Consider the following 18,854-nt stretch of genomic DNA (forward strand, 5'->3'; position numbering starts at 1 on the left):
AACCTGCACACACATACACCCCGGACGGACAAGGAGCCGAGGCCCGCCGTCCTCGCACCTGTGGGGCTATGCGGCTTAAGGCCGGTTAGGGCGTGAGGGCCCTGTGACCGACCGGGGCGTGGTTTTATCTTGTTGACGGCCCAGTCGGTCCAGGGTCCCGCCCAGGGAGGTGAGCTGACTAATGTTATGTGTTTTGTGTTTCAGCTCGTGGACTGCAGGAGGTGTGTCCCTGCCTGTCCTTGCCTTCCTGCCCCTTCGTGTTGTTGTGCAGCCGCTGTGTGCCACACACCCAGTGGAGGGGAGTGCGGCTTGGTGGGGGGGTCTGTCACGGTGAGGCGGCCCCCTACCGGCCGCCTCTGTCCACAGCGGCTGTGTTGTTGTTGTTTTGTGACGTCGTGTACGCCCCTCAGGTGGGCGGAGCCCGTGATCCGTTCCCACCTGATGGTCGTTTGTCTGTCTATATATGTCTTGTCTTTGTACCAGTTGACCGCTGGTCATTATATCCTTAATTCGGATCTATTGCACGGGTTTTAGGTTTGCACACTTTATATTAAACCACCCTTTTTCCCTGAGACTTGGCGTGATCGCTTCCTTTTTGTTGCTCACACCTGCCCGTCACAGCTCCTTACTGTGCATATGACAATAAAGCTTTGAATCCTTGAATCCTTGATATCTCTCCTCAAAGAGTACGGAATATCTCTCCTCACTAAGGGACCCAATATCTCTCCTAAGCCACTAAGTCTGCCTACCTCTTTCTCTCATTAGCTTAATCAAATCAAATCAAATCAAAGTTTATTTGTATAGTGCTTTTCACAACACATGTTGTCACAAAGCGCTTTACAGGATTTACAGGGTTTAATCAAATCTCCAATAGAATTGTTAACTCTATAAAATATATAAGAGGAAATTTGTAAATGTGTGATGAATATTGGGTTTCAATAAATAAAATAAATTCAAGAAATATTTGTACTGCTGGCACAATGAGAAATATGCAAATGGGTGGTTGACATGACGTGGCTTTTTTTTGGTCCAAAGTGTCAAATATACTTAAATTATAGAAAAATATGTAAAAAACTGTGGTTATTGTGACGAACGGGGTGGAGTGAAGGACGGGACACAGAATCCTTGCTACAGACGTCACTTTTAATATTTCCACACACAGATTGCGCAAAAGCGCACGAGGAACACTTGACATACACACAGAAACGTGTAGACTCTAGACAACGACGAGCACAGGACACTGCGCGAGCGCACATTAAATAGACAATCCACATTAGCCCCACGTGATTACGAGACGGGCCACAGGTGAGACAGATTATCACACGACATAACCACAACCACGGAGATCCACCGATGCGGACGATGCACGTGGACAACGTATACACACGCCCAAAAGGGAGGGGCCGGGGTCCTCAACGTGACAGTGATATTGTTCAGAAAGTGCTGTTTTATATGGATTCACAGAGCATTCATGGGATTAACATTCCTATTTTTCACAATTTTCAGCCAAACTAGAAAAACCTCATATGGAGCGACTGTCCCAAGCACATTTCACAAAGTTAGATTTTGAATTAAAACAAGAAAATTAATTAATTTTCTGTTTACTCAATAATATATTGATAACCCAGATGTCTACTTTTGAATATGCTTGACTAAAAGTTCAGGCATAACATTTTGAAGCCACCCTTAACTAAAACATTTTGTCCCAAAAATGGATGTCATATGGTGTGACGCCATATTCCTTTTTTTAAACGGGCAATTGTTTGGAGACCTTTGGGGAGTGGGGGTCCTCCTTCTTTCAGGAGATAGAAGAAAGCCTCAGAGAGACACTGAAAGTTACAAAGTGAGTCATCGCTCATGTTTCATGTTCATGTTTTCAAAAAAATCAAGTATATCCAGCAATCCTGCTTCAGTTCCCTTTTGGTGTGTCTTTTGGTGTGACACATATTACACAAAAATCCACAAGTTAAATTGCTTTTCAGTCAGTATTACCTTTAAAACTATATTGTCACATTGTAGTTAGCATGGTTTTATGGTGTTAGCGTAAAGGCACATTGCTTAATGTTTCATGCTAAGTACATGAAACCTCATATGGTGTGACACATCATCATAAGGTGTGACAGGGTTTTCTAAGTACTTGAAACCTCATATGGTGTGACACATTATCATACGGTGTGACAGGGTTTTCTAAGTACATGAAACCTCATATGGTGTGACATCATCATAAGGAGTGACAGGGTTTTCTAAGTACATGAAACCTCATATGGTGTGACATCATCATAAGGAGTGACAGGGTTTTCTAAGTACATGAAACCTCATATGGTGTGACACATCATCATAAGGTGTGACAGGGTTTTCTAAGTACATGAAACCTCATATGGTGTGACACATTATCATAAGGTGTGACAGGGTTTTCTTGTCACACCATATGATCATTTTGTCACACTATATGATATGAACTGTGCATAAATACATAAATAATGGTCTTGATAAATTTTTATAGTTAATAGTTTGTTGAATATTTTATACTTTTAATATATTTTGATAATATATGATTATATTATTCACATTTAATATCTACACCAACTCAATTTGGTGAATCACTGCTATCCCATTTTCAAGCTGAATCCATGTTAAACTACATCATTTTTGTCACTCAAAATGTTTCCCTTTATTTATTTAGTTTGAGGCAGATTTCATTAGATGATGAGAGATGGCACACAGATTTTAATGATATAATATCAGCTTGCTGTTTGATCATCGTTTTACTTATTCTCATTCTTAAATTAATTTATGCATTAAATATAAAAAAGTTCAATGACGTACCAAAAATTATTAGAATTCATGTAACCAATATTCAGCAGATTAGAATAAAAAGTGTAACATCTAATGAATACAGTAAATGGATTAGTTATGCCTTATTGTTCACTACGTTGAGTAGAATTCACTGTTCTTCAACAATTTTGTGATTTTGCTGTAACTAAAAATGATTTCGGTCACTTGTCAAACCAAGTTTGGTTGTTTGGTAAATGCAGATTTTTGCATACAGATTGCTGTGTGGCATGATTTATCATATGGCGAGACACCATGTAATTTGGTGTGACATTCAGAATTTTGAAACAAATGAAGGATTTTGACAATTAATCATAAACTCAACAATGTGGCTGATGGGGAATAGTGCCAGCAATATTTACATGAATTTTGGTACTTTTATAACAAGATACTCACAAATTAATTTGATAATACTGAAAGATTATGAGTAAAAGTCTTCTTATGAGTGTTGATGAAGCAAATTAATACAAAAGGTTACATATTTGCACATGAGAATGGTATACTTTTAAATAGTAATGATAAAGAATCAGGATAATTGACTTACATTATTACATTATATCTCTTTTTTATTTAATTCACAATAACATGTCACACCATATGACAAATTTAGTTACTAAGACATTAAACTAGTGAATAAATGTAAAATTCAAGGAAAAATCTACAAGACACATATATATTTGGAAATATAAGAGTTGATACAATATAACCCAGTGATTTCCATGACTTACATTTGAGATTTTTTTTTTAACTTTTTTTTTGCCAAATATGTCAACCCCCCAAATGCAATACAGTGTTTCTCTGCCACTGGACAAATGATGAAGAGGACAAAAATGAGGAAGAGGACAAGCAACCATACCGTATGAAATCAGAGCCATGCGGTCAACCATGCATTTAATTTTCTGGAGGCAAAGGGTCAAGCTACACTGTAGCATCATCCAGACATTTAAAAATGAGAATAGATAAGTAGACCTATACTAGATCGTGTTTGCACTACTAGACTATGCCTTGCTGGGAGACGAAGATGGCTATGCACCTCAGAACAGAAAAAAGCCATGGTCAATAAGGTCAGAGCAAACAATAGTATATGTTTCTGACAACTACAACAGTACATCATTGACAACGTCACCATCAGCAACATCTATTCCGTGAGTCTATCCACACTGGGACAGTGACAGTGTGAAACAACTGCACCGTGAATATGCACAAGTCTGCTTTGCTATCCACTCACTGATACTTTATTCCAGTGTCCTGAGCCACACAGCATTGACAACATTATGCCCATTTCATGCTGTAATGAACATCATAGGACACTGTGCCAATGTCAGAGTCTCTGGCAGCATGGCAGCTACATCACAGTGCACAGTGTATGACACATCATGACACTCTTGGTCCCTACAACACTGCCCACATCATCACCTTCTTCAACACAGAGCACAACACACTCTTGGTCCCTACAACACTGCCCACATCATCACCTTCTTCAACACAGAGCTCAACACACTCTTGGTCCCTACAACACTGTCCCACATCATCACCTTCTTCAACACAGAGCTCAACACACTCTTGGTCCCTACAACACTGTCCCACATCATCACCTTCTTCAACACAGAGCACAACACACTCTTGGTCCCTACAACACTGCCCACATCATCACCTTCTTCAACACAGAGCTCAACACACTCTTGGTCCCTACAACACTGTCCCACATCATCACCTTCTTCAACACAGAGCACAACACACTCTTGGTCCCTACAACACTGCCCACATCATCACCTTCCTCAACACAGAGCACAACACACTCTTGGTCCCTACAACACTGCCCACATCATCACCTTCTTCAACACAGAGCACAACACACTCTTGGTCCCTACAACACTGCCCACATCATCACCTTCTTCAACACAGAGCACAACACACTCTTGGTCCCTACAACACTGCCCACATCATCACCTTCTTCAACACAGAGCACAACACACTCTTGGTCCCTACAACACTGCCCACATCATCACCTTCTTCAACACAGAGCACAACACACTCTTGGTCCCTACAACACTGCCCACATCATCACCTTCCTCAACACAGAGCACAACACACTCTTGGTCCCTACAACACTGCCCACATCATCACCTTCTTCAACACAGAGCACAACACACTCTTGGTCCCTACAACACTGCCCACATCATCACCTTCTTCAACACAGAGCACAACACACTCTTGGTCCCTACAACACTGCCCACATCATCACCTTCTTCAACACAGAGCACAACACACTCTTGGTCCCTACAACACTGCCCACATCATCACCTTCCTCAACACAGAGCACAACACACTCATTCACCATCACTAGGGGGAGGAAAGTCAAAGTCAAATTTATTTATATAGTTCACATGTTGTTACAACACATGTTGTTACAAAGCAGCTTTACAATCATATGGGTCCAGATTCCTAATGAGCAAACCAAAGGAGACAGTGGCGAGGAAAAACTCCCTATGATGGTGGGGATTAGGAAGAAACCTCGGGAGGACCAAGACTCAAAAGGGAACACATACTCCATTGGGCGGACCATTAACACAAGTCCGTATTTGTGGACAAAAGGTGGTTCTACAGTTATAGTTAAGGTTCTTGTTCCCCAGCCAAGTAGTCACAGTTCCTTCGGTGTAGATGGTGAGCCTCAGGTAGGAGCATCAGCACATCCTCTTGTGGAAATGGCACATCCAACCCCGTCATCAGTACATCCACCGGCAAGCCAGACCATCTCCCAGGTGCTTGTAGGTGCTTGCATGCAATCGTCTTAGGTAGAAGCATGCAAAAAAATAGACAATACAGTTTGAGTATGTGGACATCAAATTACCACCATTAATTTAAATGTACATAGCTCACATGCCAGTGATAGCATGTGGCTCCGGCAGGCTAATCTATAGCAGCATAACTAAAGGGAGGGGTTCAGAGGTGACCACAGGCATGAGGGCTCACTGAGACATTGCTTTCCAGCCAAGTCATTGTCACAACTAGAGTGACACAGCTGGATCAACATCTCAGATTACCAGAAATCTCAAAGTCTGGGGGCCCCACACCTTACAAGGGGAATATTAACTGAAGGCTTGATTAAATAGGTGAGTCTTAAGTCTAGATTTAAAGACTGGAACTGTGTCAGAATCTCGGATTGGAGCTGGAAGGCTATTCCATAATTGAGGGGCTTTAAAAGAGAAAGATTTGACTCCGGCTGTAGTATTTTTGGAACTAGGAAAAATCCAGCATTTTGGGAGTACAAAGGGCGAGATGGGTTGTAGTAGGTAATGAGTTCACTCAGATATTGTGGGGCAAGACCATTTAAGGCCTTATAGGTGTCACGTTACGGCCCCTGACCCCTCCCTTTTTGACGTGTGTTTATGTTGCCTACGTCTAGTCGTCTGCATCTGTGGATCTCCGTGGGTGTGGTTACGTCTTGTGTTCATCCGTCTCACCTGTGGCTCATCTCGCCATCACTCGGGACTTATGTGGTTTGTCTAATTAATGTGCATTTGCAGTGTCCCATGCTCGTCTTTGTTTGAGTCTCGCCTCACTTTATGTGTACGTGTTCTATGTGCGCTGTCTGCGCTATTTTTGTACTTAATAAAGTAATGTTTGTGAGACCGTGGGACTTGACCTTTGCCCTTCCGCGAGCGTTACAGAAAAACGAGCCAACCAAGATGCCAGGCTATACCACCCGTGCCAAGAAGGGGAAGAGGCCCCAGTGACACTCGAGGAGATACAGCAGGACCTGTTGTGTCAGGCACGGGAAACCAAGGTGGCCTCGATGGCGGAATACTTTTGCGAAGCCGCGGTGAGGATGTGGAAGGAGCGACACCGCTCTTCCACCAGAGACCTCTCGCCACTGAGGGTAGGCTCCCTAGAGCTCTGCTCCACCGAAAAGACCCCCGAGAGCGAGTTCGAGAGGGAGGAGTCGGAGGAAGACTTTGAAGAGGAGGAGAGCTCCCCTCCGTCCGTATACTCGACCCCTACTGAGTACTACAGCGAGGGAGAGGAAGAAGAGGAAGACCCTCCTCCGTCCGTGTACTCGGCCCCCACCAAGTGTTATGGTGAGGGCGAGGAAGAACGCTGTAGGGGTTTCACCTACTAATCCTTTAAAGTAGATATAGTTTGTTTTACCTTAATTATTAATCAGTCTCATTAATTTAGAATCAGTCTCATATTCTAATTATACCAGAGCCATAACATTTAGTTATCAACTAAAAGGTAATTAATGGTTTGGTATCTGAAGGATTTAACTATGAATTCTTTGGAGGTTTTGGCAACAACCACTTTTGAATGACATCAACACAGACAATTTGGTGAAAATAAATGATACATTTATTTAAAACCAACTATTCTAAAACAAACAGCATCAACAAGGATCAGTATATTAACAGTGAAGACTCAGCATCTAGTGTGTGTGTGTGTGTGTGTGTGTGTGTGTGTGTGTGTGTGTGTGTATGAAAAGGGGAGGAAAGTACATGTGTGTGTGCATTTGTGTGCGCGCGTGAGGAGGCGGAGTTGTAGTCTCAGTTCTCCTATGGAGAATAAAGCAACTAAAATGGCGTCAACTTTAAACAGTAGAGCAGCGTGACTGTGTGTTAATGAGCTCAGCTGGTTTATACACAGACCCTGGTGTGAGTACGCCCTCAGATAAGTCTGCAGTTCAAGTAACTATGCCCTTTTATAAACTAAGCCCAGAAGTTAGACTCTCACGTGTTGAGGATTTTTTTATCCTCCATCCTCCATTTATCAACCTCAGGCTCCTCGTTGATAAAAAGCGACGTCGTCCAGGTGAGCTGGGAATCGTCCTTCTGGTTATGAAGTCCCGGAATGTGAGTCTCGTTCACGGTTTAACAAGGAATTGATCGCCTTTGTTTCAGTCCGTGTAGCTGCGTCATCAAGCTTGATTGAAATAATTTGGTGAATCTGTTGTCGCGGTAACGTTGATCAGTTGCTGGTTAGATTGCTCCATAACTCGGGCTCATTAATTAAGTAATATGACTTTCAGCTGTTTGCTGTTAGTCGTATCAAAGTTTGCGTGCTCTCAATAAGGAAAACCAGAGAGAGAGAAATGACGGAGCCTCTCTTTAATAGGTCTAACCTCGGTGTCAGTCAAACCAGAGAGAGAGTTATGAATGGCTGTTCAGGGTATTTAAACACCTGAACTGTAGACACACCCTTACTTCCGTCAAAGCAAGCTTGTTCCATGTGTTGCCAGGGGTACTGCCACCTGCTGGTTTAGCATGGTACCTACAACGCCCTCCTCCATCCGAGTACGGATGGTGATCCGTACACGGAGGATGAAGACCGTGAGCCGTGTACGGAGGAGGTAGACTTGAGTCCGCCCCCCTCGGAGTACTCCGGTGAAACCGTGAGGGGCAAGAGAGGGCAGAAGGAGGAGCTTTCTCCCTATCCCTCAGAGGGGAGTACAATGGACTGGTCCCGTGGCAAAACCCCGGTGGAGCCAATGATCTTGCGTTCGGACGGTGAGGAGGAAATGGAGATAGAGAGCACCGAGCAAGAGGCCGGATCACCAGGGGGAGGTGAAGAGCCTTGGCGGGGTCCCCGGAGAGGGGAGGAAGAGCATCGGGAGGGCCATCCTGCGGCGCGCCCCTCGGGGGCTGCCCGAGAGACTGGTCACGTGCCCACGGAGAGGGCTGCAAGGGTTTCCGCCAGCCGCGCCGCACCCAACAGAGGGTTTGCGGCAAGGACTGGAGGAGGACCGCCTACGGCAGTGCATGCAGCTCTGGGAGAGTTTCCCCTCCTGACTGTTCTCCTACAGCTGCGATGCCTGAATGATAGTGCCCAATGGTAGCATATATAATGAGAATAATATGGGGCCCAGTACAGATCCTTGTGGGACACCACATTTTACCTTGGAACGCTCTGAGCCTTCGTTATTTACTAGTACAAATTGGTAACAATCTGTCGGGTAAGGACCTGAACCAGGAGAGTGCTTGACCTCTTGTGGTAGGGAACTGGTCTTGTGACCGGAGGGTCGTGGGTTCGATTCCCAGACCTGAGGCTATGACTGAGGTGCCCTTGAGCAAGGCACCTAACCCCAACTGCTCCCCAGGTGCCGGGCTAGGGCTGCCCACCGCTCTGGGCACGTGTGATCCACAGCCCCCTTGTAATCACTAGTGTGTGTGTGTGTGTGTGTGTGTGTGTTCTAACTGCACAGATGGGTTAAAAGCGGAGGACAAATTTCGATTGTGGTGTAAATCACAATTGACAAAATATGGAACATTTACATTTTATAGTATAATTAGTGGTGGGCCGTTAACGGCGTTAACGGCGTTCGTTAATTTGATAATCTTATCGGGCGATATAAAAATTATCGCCGTTAATCTATTCTTAAAGTTAGGTTGGGAATTTGGTCAAAATGGGTAAGCAAACTATGATGACTTTCAACTTGATAGTTTAGCTTGGCTGTATTCCTAACCAAATTGCACAGTAGGGGCGAGAACGAGTTTTCAAACCTGTGAATTACAAATCGTACGTGTGTTTACATGGATACAGCCACGAAGTCGCCAGGTTTGCTTCATGGAAAATTCATTTTTAGGAACGTAAAGTGTTACCGGAGCAGAGCTCGGAGCGGTCGTTTTCTGCATGGTCCTAGTGCTAGATTCGTCGCTATTTAAATATTTCTTTTTAACTGTTAAAACTGCAGAGGACCAAAACCGGCTTTTGAAAAAGTCCCCCCCAAATTACATCCGTGAGGTTAAATGTACTAAATGTTGGTTTACATTTCAAATATCATGTTTAGCTGAATAAACATGTTATCAACCCCCTTTAATGTACAGTATGTAGGCTTACAAATTCATGTTTAACTGAATAAAACGTTGAACACGAGTAGCCTACATTTTATTGAGCATATTTTTTTTCTTCAAGTATCAAAGTAAAACATCTTCCTCAAGCAGTCATTGATGCATTTTTGAAACAGGAGATGAGCCCCTGGTCTAATGCACCCTAGAAACCCTATCTCAAAAACTGACTTTTAGTCATTACTTGGGTAGCACGCATATGAGCCATTTTAATATAGATTAATCTAGATTAATCTAGATTAATTTCAAGATTTCAGTGAGATTAATCTAGATAAAAAAAATTATCTATGCCCACCCCTAATTATAATTGTGTTTGCCTTTGTGGTGTAAATGTTCTGAATATGCATAAATAATTTCTGTATATGTGAGTACTCTGAAAGACCTTTACAACAGACTACAAACAGAACACTCAAACACAGGGTAGTACTGTTCTATTTATCACACCAGTGTGTAGTTGTTATATGAGAAAGGCTGTTCATCTGATATTTATGTGTAGAGTTTGGATGCAATAATTTGGTTTTGGCAAGAGTTGAAGGAGTTTTGGTTGTGTGTGTTTGCTTTTTCCAAAAGTGTGAGATGCCTGTTGTGTGTGGCATTGCCTGCCGTGTGCTAAGTTTTGACAAAAGGAGACATATTTTCATACATTTGGTCTTAGTATCTACAAAAACTGTAATAAGATGAAAGAGTAGTGAAACTTAACACCCTCAACAAATTAGATGAAAAAGTAGTGAAACTTAACACCCTCAATAAATGTTAGCATCATAGCATGATAATCCTTGTTTTAAGATGTTGATATTTTTCATTTATATCTGTGACAGCAATATTTACTGAGGAAGAAACCAGAATATGACATAAATGGATGTGTGGAATAAAGAAGTGAAAATGCTTGCATAGGAAAGTGTACAGCAGTTGTGTTTGAGTGTCACAACAGCACTAAGCATGACACGAGCGTCAAGCACACAGCCTCTTTGCAGTCTGCTACCAAGTCAAACAGCATTATGTGTGTGTGTGTGTGTGTGTGTATGCGTATGTGAGTGTACTTTGGTCAGTAGTGTGTGTGTGTGTGTGTGTGTGTGTGTGTGTGTGTGTGTGTGTGTCCGTACGAATGTCAGTATACTCTGAGCAACAGTGTGTCCTGTGTGTGTGTGTGTGTGTGTGTGTGTGTGTGTGTGTGTGTGTGTGTGTGTGTGTGTGTGTGTGTGTCCGTACAAACGTCAGTATACTCTGGGCAACAGTGTGTCCTGTGTGTGTGGCTGCTTTGGCCCTTAATGAGTGTTAGGACCCACTTGTACACTGATCTGCTGCCCATTATTTTAAATGAGGGCCAACTGAAGTTCTCATGCACTAATGAGGTTCCTGGGCTGGGACTGTGTGTCCTGTCCTTAAGGAGATGGATGCTGCATTTAACAAGAGAACAAGGAGCCCACAGTGACTCCCATCACGCTCGTCTGCTCCTTACAGTGGCTGTCAGTATGATTTTAACACACACATGCGCATTTGGTGACACTGAAGAGTCAACCAGAATAAACCTGGACAATCGAACCAGTATCAGCACAGTATACCAGCTTAATGTGGCAGCATTCTAAAACGTGTCACATAACATAAAGGCATCTGTGTATGTAAAGGGCATCTGTGTATGTAAAGGGCATCTGTGTATGTAAAGGGTATCTGTGTATGTAAAGGGCATCTGTGTATGTAAAGGGTATCTGTGTATGTAAAGGGTATCTGTGTATGTAAAGGGCATCTGTGCATGAGTCACCATTGACTATTTGCCATGTCAATGCCTAAATATGTCTAAATTCATGTGAGTTTAACACAAATGTTTTGTGAGTGATTCAGGGCATCTAATATGACATAACAAATATAATGACACTACAATCTTCATCTTCCAAACTGGATCCTTGTTTCTTGTTCCCTCCTAAACAGACATACATTAACAGGTTACAGCCCTTGAACGACCACTGGGAGACTGTGGGAGAGAACCCAGTGGACGTCAGCTCCGCACAGCAGCAGGAAGTGGTGGCGTCTGCTTTTGATCATCTGACTTTCATGTGGGATGTTTTCCACTTCCACTACATTTCTTTTTTTTTTGGGGGGGGGGGCATCATTATGTTCCGTGACGTCAAAACAGGGTCTGTTTCCCTCTGATTCTGTACTTTAAGATTCTTGTCAAACGGGGCATCTAGGGGTGTGTGATACAAGAGCTTTCATCGTTCCTCCATCTTTATGCACCTTCTTAGAGACGAAGGCTGTATATAAAGATGCTTGTAACATATTCCAGCACATTCACTGCAGCACCTAGAATCGGAGCTCCAGCCTCCACCTGGTCCTCAGAGCTACAGCCCTTCTCCCGAAATCTGCATCAGCTCAGGCAATCAAACAACATCAAGAAAAAGACGAAACCACAGCCAGAGAAGCATCTGTGCCTGCTGCCATACTGCATGGAAGAGGTGCAGACCAGCGCCAACTCCACCAACCAGGCAGAAGCTCTTCATCACCACCACCATCTGGAGGCACTGAGCTGCATTATTACTGACAACCTGCACCAGAATGTGAGAGTAATATTTGTTTGTTTTATATTTGTTTTTTATACAAACAGCAATATTATTTTAAAGGTGGCTTGAAAAAAGCAGAAGGTTCAACAGTAAAGCTGAACTATCAAAGTCACTGAAAATAAAAATCACTTTTTTAAGTCAAGGGCATATTGTTGAGAAATACAGTGCATGTCAAACAATCAACATGGTTCCTGAAAAATATTAGTCAGTACTGAAAACATGTAAATGCATCTTACTATTTTGTCATTTATCGGTGCATTTATTCACTGTATTTACCAGTGCTTATCTAGTGATACACTTATATAACATTTTAATGTGGCTGCTTAAGGGAATATTATTGTCTGTCAAGCTAACATTAGTTGGATTAGTGTGATAATTTAATATCCATATTGTATCTATCTATTCTGGGCTTTGAAAACGTGTGTGTGCACATCTACTGTAGATGGTGGCGCTCAGCATGTGGTCCCGCACTGCACTGTTGTTCACAGTGCTGATGTGTACGACTGTAGGGACCTGGGCACTCCCACCTACCCACGCTCAGACTCCGGACAGGTAAGAACAGTGCACTACCATGTCCAGAACAGGTCCTTACAGAACACGGAAATGATTTAAAAAGTGTGGTGTGTTTGATCGTGGCCACAGAAACTCCCCTCCAGTTGGTGAAGATACCTCTCCACAGGACCACTGGCGCTACCCTTACATCCCTCTTCGTTACTGGAGTATTCAAATGTTGTCTGCTCCAGACTTTGACAGAACCAGGACAGAGCAGCTGGATGTGGGGGAGTGGACACCCCTGAGCCAGCCGCAGATAAAGGTGGACCTGGTGAAGGGGTCTGGTGCCATGACGCAGACGCTGGATCATCAAGCGAAGAGGAACATCGTAGTCGCAGATGATGCTGCATTCAGGGAGAAAAGTAAACTTCTCACAGCTATGGAGAGACAAAAGTGGCTGAATTCATACATGCAGAAACTGCTGGTGGTGAACTCAAAGTGAATCATGTGTCCAAGCATGTACATCATATGTATAAATAAATAAAGATGAATGCTAGTTGTATGACTACAGGATGTCTAGAAATGAAGACACTGGCTCCCTGATCTAATGAAAGCATATTCTGTGATAGGCCACTGTTGTGTCAGGATGTCAATAATTAAAATTGTGCAGAAGAATTCACGATCTGATTCATCTGTCAAAACTATGAAAAAAGGAGTTTATCACATGATCTATTGCAGTAGTTGCAGCAATAATAATAATAATAATAATAAAATTTTCTTTTGAGGATACCTGAATTGTAAAGTACAATTAGAAAACAATTAAGCCAGAATTTACTTTCTGTAAGGGTTCTTTTCAGAATTGTTAAATACTAAATTCAAGAATTTCCTTCTGGGATCAATAAAGTATCTGTCTGTCTGTCTGTCTATTTGTTTTCCACTAGAGACCTGTTAGCTCCCTCTATTGGCCTGAGATGTAAGTCTCTCTTTGAAACGTGAAAAAAAGATTGCTTTGGTAAAACAGTTGGTATTACAGTTTTTCAGTCGATTCGATTTGGTTCATTTCTCACATCATGCTTTACATTGGCATCACAACTAGTGCATTTCTCAAAACAGTTAGTGCAAACAGCAAAACTCAATGAAATACCTGCAAAAGCAGATACTTCACTCAAAATTCTTTGTTTTTGCCCCAAAAGCAAACATTTATGTCAGTCAATTTGTCAGTTCCATCAGAATATCTAGTCTGTGTGCCATCGCCTATGAACAAGGCAGTCAAAATACTTAGTCATGTTGTCAGTGCAACTATAAGTCACAGTCAGTGTAGACTGTATATTCTGATGGAAACTAGCTAAGCTTTTGATTTCAAGAACGCTGCACATTGCACTGTATATCAAATACATGATACACACATACAAACTTACACAGAACACAAAGTTACACATCACTGTATGTGGGAGACTGATAGCAAGAAATTGGACTGGAATCAAATTTGTACAGCAATATTGTTTGACTGTATTGTTCGCACTGCAATTTGTTGACAAAAACAAATCTGACTGAAATTCAGAAAAGACCTCCCCCCCATGAGCTAGTCTTGATATCCTATATGGTATAAGAATGCAAAGATGCAAAACAAAAAACTGAATTGAATAACATTAGAATTTATGTCAATGTGCAGCATTACAGCATAAAATTACAGCGCATACATGTTTTCTCTATGTAATGTTTGAACGACTGAAGACACAGTTGTTCTTCCAATATTCGGCTGCACCCAGCGACCAGCTTCAGCCATTGTAAGACCATGACTTACATGTAAAACATGGTCCACAATTGTTGTCCTTATTTCACTGTTTTGTCCTCTCAGCCTTACACGGAGTGGGCCCCTTTTTCAGCCCGGGAGTTTCATGCCCAAATCCGGCCCAAAATGTTTTTTCCCTCCCAATCGGCCCAAACTAGAGACTGACATGAGATGGCCCATTGGGAATCCTCCCAAATCTCCCGATTAGCCACTCCGGCTCTGCTTACACCACACAGTCTTACCCCTCTTCACCACACAGTCTTACCCCTCTACACCACACAGTCTTACCCCTCTTCACCACACAGTCTTACCCCTCTACACCACACAGTCTTACCCCTCTACACCACATAGTCTTACTCCTCTTATTGGCTGTTCACATGGCCTTGTCTTTCCATTATGAGACTTTGTGATACTTTGTGCAGTGTTTAGCATCTATAAATGTTTGCCAATTACAGTAAATGTTCATGAGGCACACCTCTGACCTATGGTTGAGACCAGTGGTAGCCTTCACCAATTCCCTTTCTTTTTTTTCTTTTTTTTGGACCCACCTCTACCCCCCATCTTTGGAGGACAACATTGTTTTTATATCAAATAATAGATCAAATAATAACAATTCTGGATAATATAGTGCGAAGTGATGACAATTATTGGGGTTAGGTGGACCATGAGTGTCACGTTGTGGGGGGGCCCCCTGCCGGTCGCCCCCGTTTACAGCGGCAGATGTCCTGTTTTGGTCACGTGATGTTCGTCCCTCAGGCGGGTGGGACCCGTGATCCGTTTCACCTGAGGGTCGTTTGTTCGTCTATATATGTCTTGTCTTTGTACCAGTTGACTGCTGGTTATTATTTCCTTAATCTGGAACAATGTCACGAGTTTTGGTTTGCGCACTTTCTATTAAACCATCCTCTTTCCCTGAGACTTGGCGTGATCGCTTCCTTTTTAGTTGCTCACCCTGCCCGTCACAGAATAACCCTTCGGAAGCCGCCAGTCTCCTTTACTTTCTCCTTTGTTCGTGGTCATGTCTCGTGGTGAGTGTTTGTCTACGTGGTGAGTGTTTGTCGTGTATTGTCTAAGAGTGTGTTGAGTCTGTCTCCACTCATCCCGCCGTGTTTAAATGTTGTTTGTGTTAAGACCCGTAAGTAACACGGCGGTGACTGGGGACCAGTAGACTCCGCTCTCGCCCAGCGAGACTACCGGTACGGGTTGTTTTGTTTAAATAACAACGCGGACTTGAGCGAGTGTGTGAGTGTGAAGTTTAGCATTCTTAAATATTGGACTTATCTTCTCCTCCTTCCTGCTTTGAAGTTATCTTTTCTAGAGTTTTTTGTGTGTGTGTGTGTGTGTGTGTATGTGTGTGGAATTACTTGTTTTTTTATTTAGATTTGGGTTTTTTGACTGCTCTTTTCTGTAGTTTTGGTGTGTGTGTGTGTGTGTGTCTAAGAGAGATAGAGATGGTGTGAAGTTCTTGTGAGATTCTTGTTCTGTTTTGAGAACCTATTTTTGATGCATTGATCATTTCTTCATTTGTTGGATTTACTGCTTATTCTCCACCTGTGCAAAAAAAAAAAAACAACTACATTTGAACTGCGGTTGGGGTTCCTTGTTTAAATTATTGCCTGGCCCTTGTGTTTGACTTGCTAGATCTCAGCATGCCATCAACTTCAAAAGTAGATCTTGGTTAAAAAAAGGTTGGGCACCCCTGGTTTAGAGCGCTTACAGCGCCAGCAAACGCTGTTTTGAACACCTAAATACAAGACTTAGGCTACTACTTGTTTGGAAATGCATGTGTAACATTACAAACATGATAAAACAGCTTGTTATTACATCAAAACACTGTTTTTATTCAAAATATGAGTTTTCTTTTCATTCTTCAAAAGTTACACTTTTGCCACAAGTTATGCTCAGAAACACTGTTTAGAGTGCTTACAACGCCAGCAAACGTTGTTTTGAACGCCTAAATGCAAGACTTACTACTTGTTTGGAAATGCATGTGTAACATTACAAACATGATAAAACAGCTTGTTATTACATCAAAACACTGTTTTCATTCAAAATATGAGTTTTCTTTTCATTCTTCAAAAGTTGCAGTTTTGCCACAAGTTATGCTCAGAAACACTGTTTAGAGCACTTACAACGCCAGCAAACGCTGTTTTGAACGCCTAAATGCAAGACTTACTACTTGTTTGGAAATGCATGTGTAACATTGCAAACATGATAAAACAGCTTGGTATTACATCAAAACACTGTTTTCATTCAAAATATGAGTTTTCTTTTCATTCTTCAAAAGTTGCACTTTTGCCACAAGTTATGCTCAGAAACACTGTTTAGAGCACTTACAACGCCAGCAAACGCTGTTTTGAACGCCTAAATGCAAGACTTACTACTTGTTTGGAAATGCATGTGTAACATTACAAACACGATAAAACAGCTTGTTATTACATCAAAACACTATTTTCATTCAAAATATGAGTTTTCTTTTCATTCTTCAAAAGTTGCACTTTTGCCCCATGTTCTGCTCAGAAACAATGTTTAGAGTGCTTACGACGCCAGCTAACACTGTTTTGAACGCCTAAATGCAAGATTTACTACTTGTTTGGAAATGCATGTGTAACATTACAAACATGATAAAACAGCTTGTTATTACATCAAAACACTGTTTTCATTCAAAATATGAGTTTTCTTTTCATTCTTCAAAAGTTGCACATTTGCCACAAGTTATGCTCAGAAACACTGTTTAGAGCGCTTACAATGCCAGCAAACGCTGTTTTGAAGGCCTAAATGCAAGACTTACTACTTGTTTGGAAATGCACGTGTAACATTGCAAACATGATAAAACAGCTTGGTATTACATCAAAACACTGTTTTCATTCAAAATATGAGTTTTCTTTTCATTCTTCAAAAGTTGCACTTTTGCCACAAGTTATGCTCAGAAACACTGTTTAGAGCGCTTACATTGCCAGCAAACGCTGTTTTGAACGCCTATATGCAAGACTTACCACTTGTTTGGAAATGCATGTGTAACATTACAAACATGATAAAACAGCTTGTTATTACATCAAAACACTGTTTTCATTCAAAATATGAGTTTTCTTTTCATTCTTCAAAAGTTGCACTTTTGCCCCATGTTATGCTCAGAAACACTGTTTAGAGCGCTTACAACGCCAGCTAATGCTGTTTTGAACGCCTATATGCAAGACTTACCACTTGTTTGGAAATACATGTGTAACATTACAAACATGATAAAACAGCTTGTTATTACATCAAAACACTGTTTTCATTCAAAATATGAGTTTTCTTTTCATTCTTCAAAAGTTGCACTTTTGCCACAAGTTATGCTCAGAAACACTGTTTAGAGCACTTACAACGCCAGCAAACGCTGTTTTGAACGCCTAAATGCAAGACTTACTACTTGTTTGGAAATGCATGTGTAACATTACAAACACGATAAAACAGCTTGTTATTACATCAAAACACTGTTTTCATTCAAAATATGAGTTTTCTTTTCATTCTTCAAAAGTTGCACTTTTGCCACAAGTTATGCTCAGAAACACTGTTTAGAGCGCTTACAACGCCAGCAAACGCTGTTTTGAACACCTAAATGCAAGACTTACTACTTGTTTGGAAATGCATGTGTAACATTACAAACACGATAAAACAGCTTGTTATTACATCAAAACACTGTTTTCATTCAAAATATGAGTTTTCTTTTCATTCTTCAAAAGTTGCACTTTTGCCACAAGTTATGCTCAGAAACACTGTTTAGAGCGCTTACAACGCCAGCAAACGTTGTTTTGAACACCTAAATGCAAGACTTACTACTTGTTTGGAAATGCATGTGTAACATTACAAACACGATAAAACAGCTTGTTATTACATCAAAACACTGTTTTCATTCAAAATATGAGTTTTCTTTTCATTCTTCAAAAGTTGCACTTTTGCCACAAGTTATGCTCAGAAACACTGTTTAGAGCGCTTACATTGCCAGCAAACGCTGTTTTGAACGCCTATATGCAAGACTTACTACTTGTTTGGAAATGCATGTGTAACATTACAAACATGATAAAACAGCTTGTTATTACATCAAAACACTGTTTTCATTCAAAATATGAGTTTTCTTTTCATTCTTCAAAAGTTGCACTTTTGCCCCATGTTATGCTCAGAAACACTGTTTAGAGCGCTTACAACGCCAGCTAATGCTGTTTTGAACGCCTATATGCAAGACTTACTACTTGTTTGGAAATACATGTGTAACATTACAAACATGATAAAACAGCTTGTTATTACATCAAAACACTGTTTTCATTCAAAATATGAGTTTTCTTTTCATTCTTCAAAAGTTGCACT

At 41.5% G+C, this 18,854-nt stretch overlaps 1 protein-coding gene across 1 annotated transcript; it reads left to right on the top strand.

The window, feature by feature from the left end:
• The first annotated feature begins 11,830 nt into the window (after positions 1–11,830).
• pth2 (parathyroid hormone 2) lies at positions 11,831–13,625 on the top strand. The gene is made up of 3 exons (XM_076987771.1): positions 11,831–12,223; positions 12,669–12,778; positions 12,869–13,625. Exons 1-3 carry the CDS (start codon positions 11,933–11,935, stop codon positions 13,218–13,220), a joined length of 753 nt encoding a protein of 250 aa, XP_076843886.1. The 5' UTR covers positions 11,831–11,932; the 3' UTR covers positions 13,221–13,625.
• The last annotated feature ends 5,229 nt before the right edge of the window (positions 13,626–18,854 follow it).

Source organism: Brachyhypopomus gauderio, unplaced genomic scaffold (assembly GCF_052324685.1).
Source record: "Brachyhypopomus gauderio isolate BG-103 unplaced genomic scaffold, BGAUD_0.2 sc56, whole genome shotgun sequence".
NCBI classification, from domain to species: domain Eukaryota; kingdom Metazoa; phylum Chordata; class Actinopteri; order Gymnotiformes; family Hypopomidae; genus Brachyhypopomus; species Brachyhypopomus gauderio.

Excerpts from the sequence above, each read along its gene's own strand:
- pth2 (XM_076987771.1), top strand. The coding sequence starts at position 11,933 with ATGCTTGTAACATATTCCAGCACATTCACTGCAGCACCTAGAATCGGA. Across the intron at positions 12,224-12,668 it reads CTGACAACCTGCACCAGAAT|ATGGTGGCGCTCAGCATGTG; the intron begins GTGAGAGTAATA and ends CATCTACTGTAG. Across the intron at positions 12,779-12,868 it reads CACGCTCAGACTCCGGACAG|AAACTCCCCTCCAGTTGGTG; the intron begins GTAAGAACAGTG and ends TCGTGGCCACAG.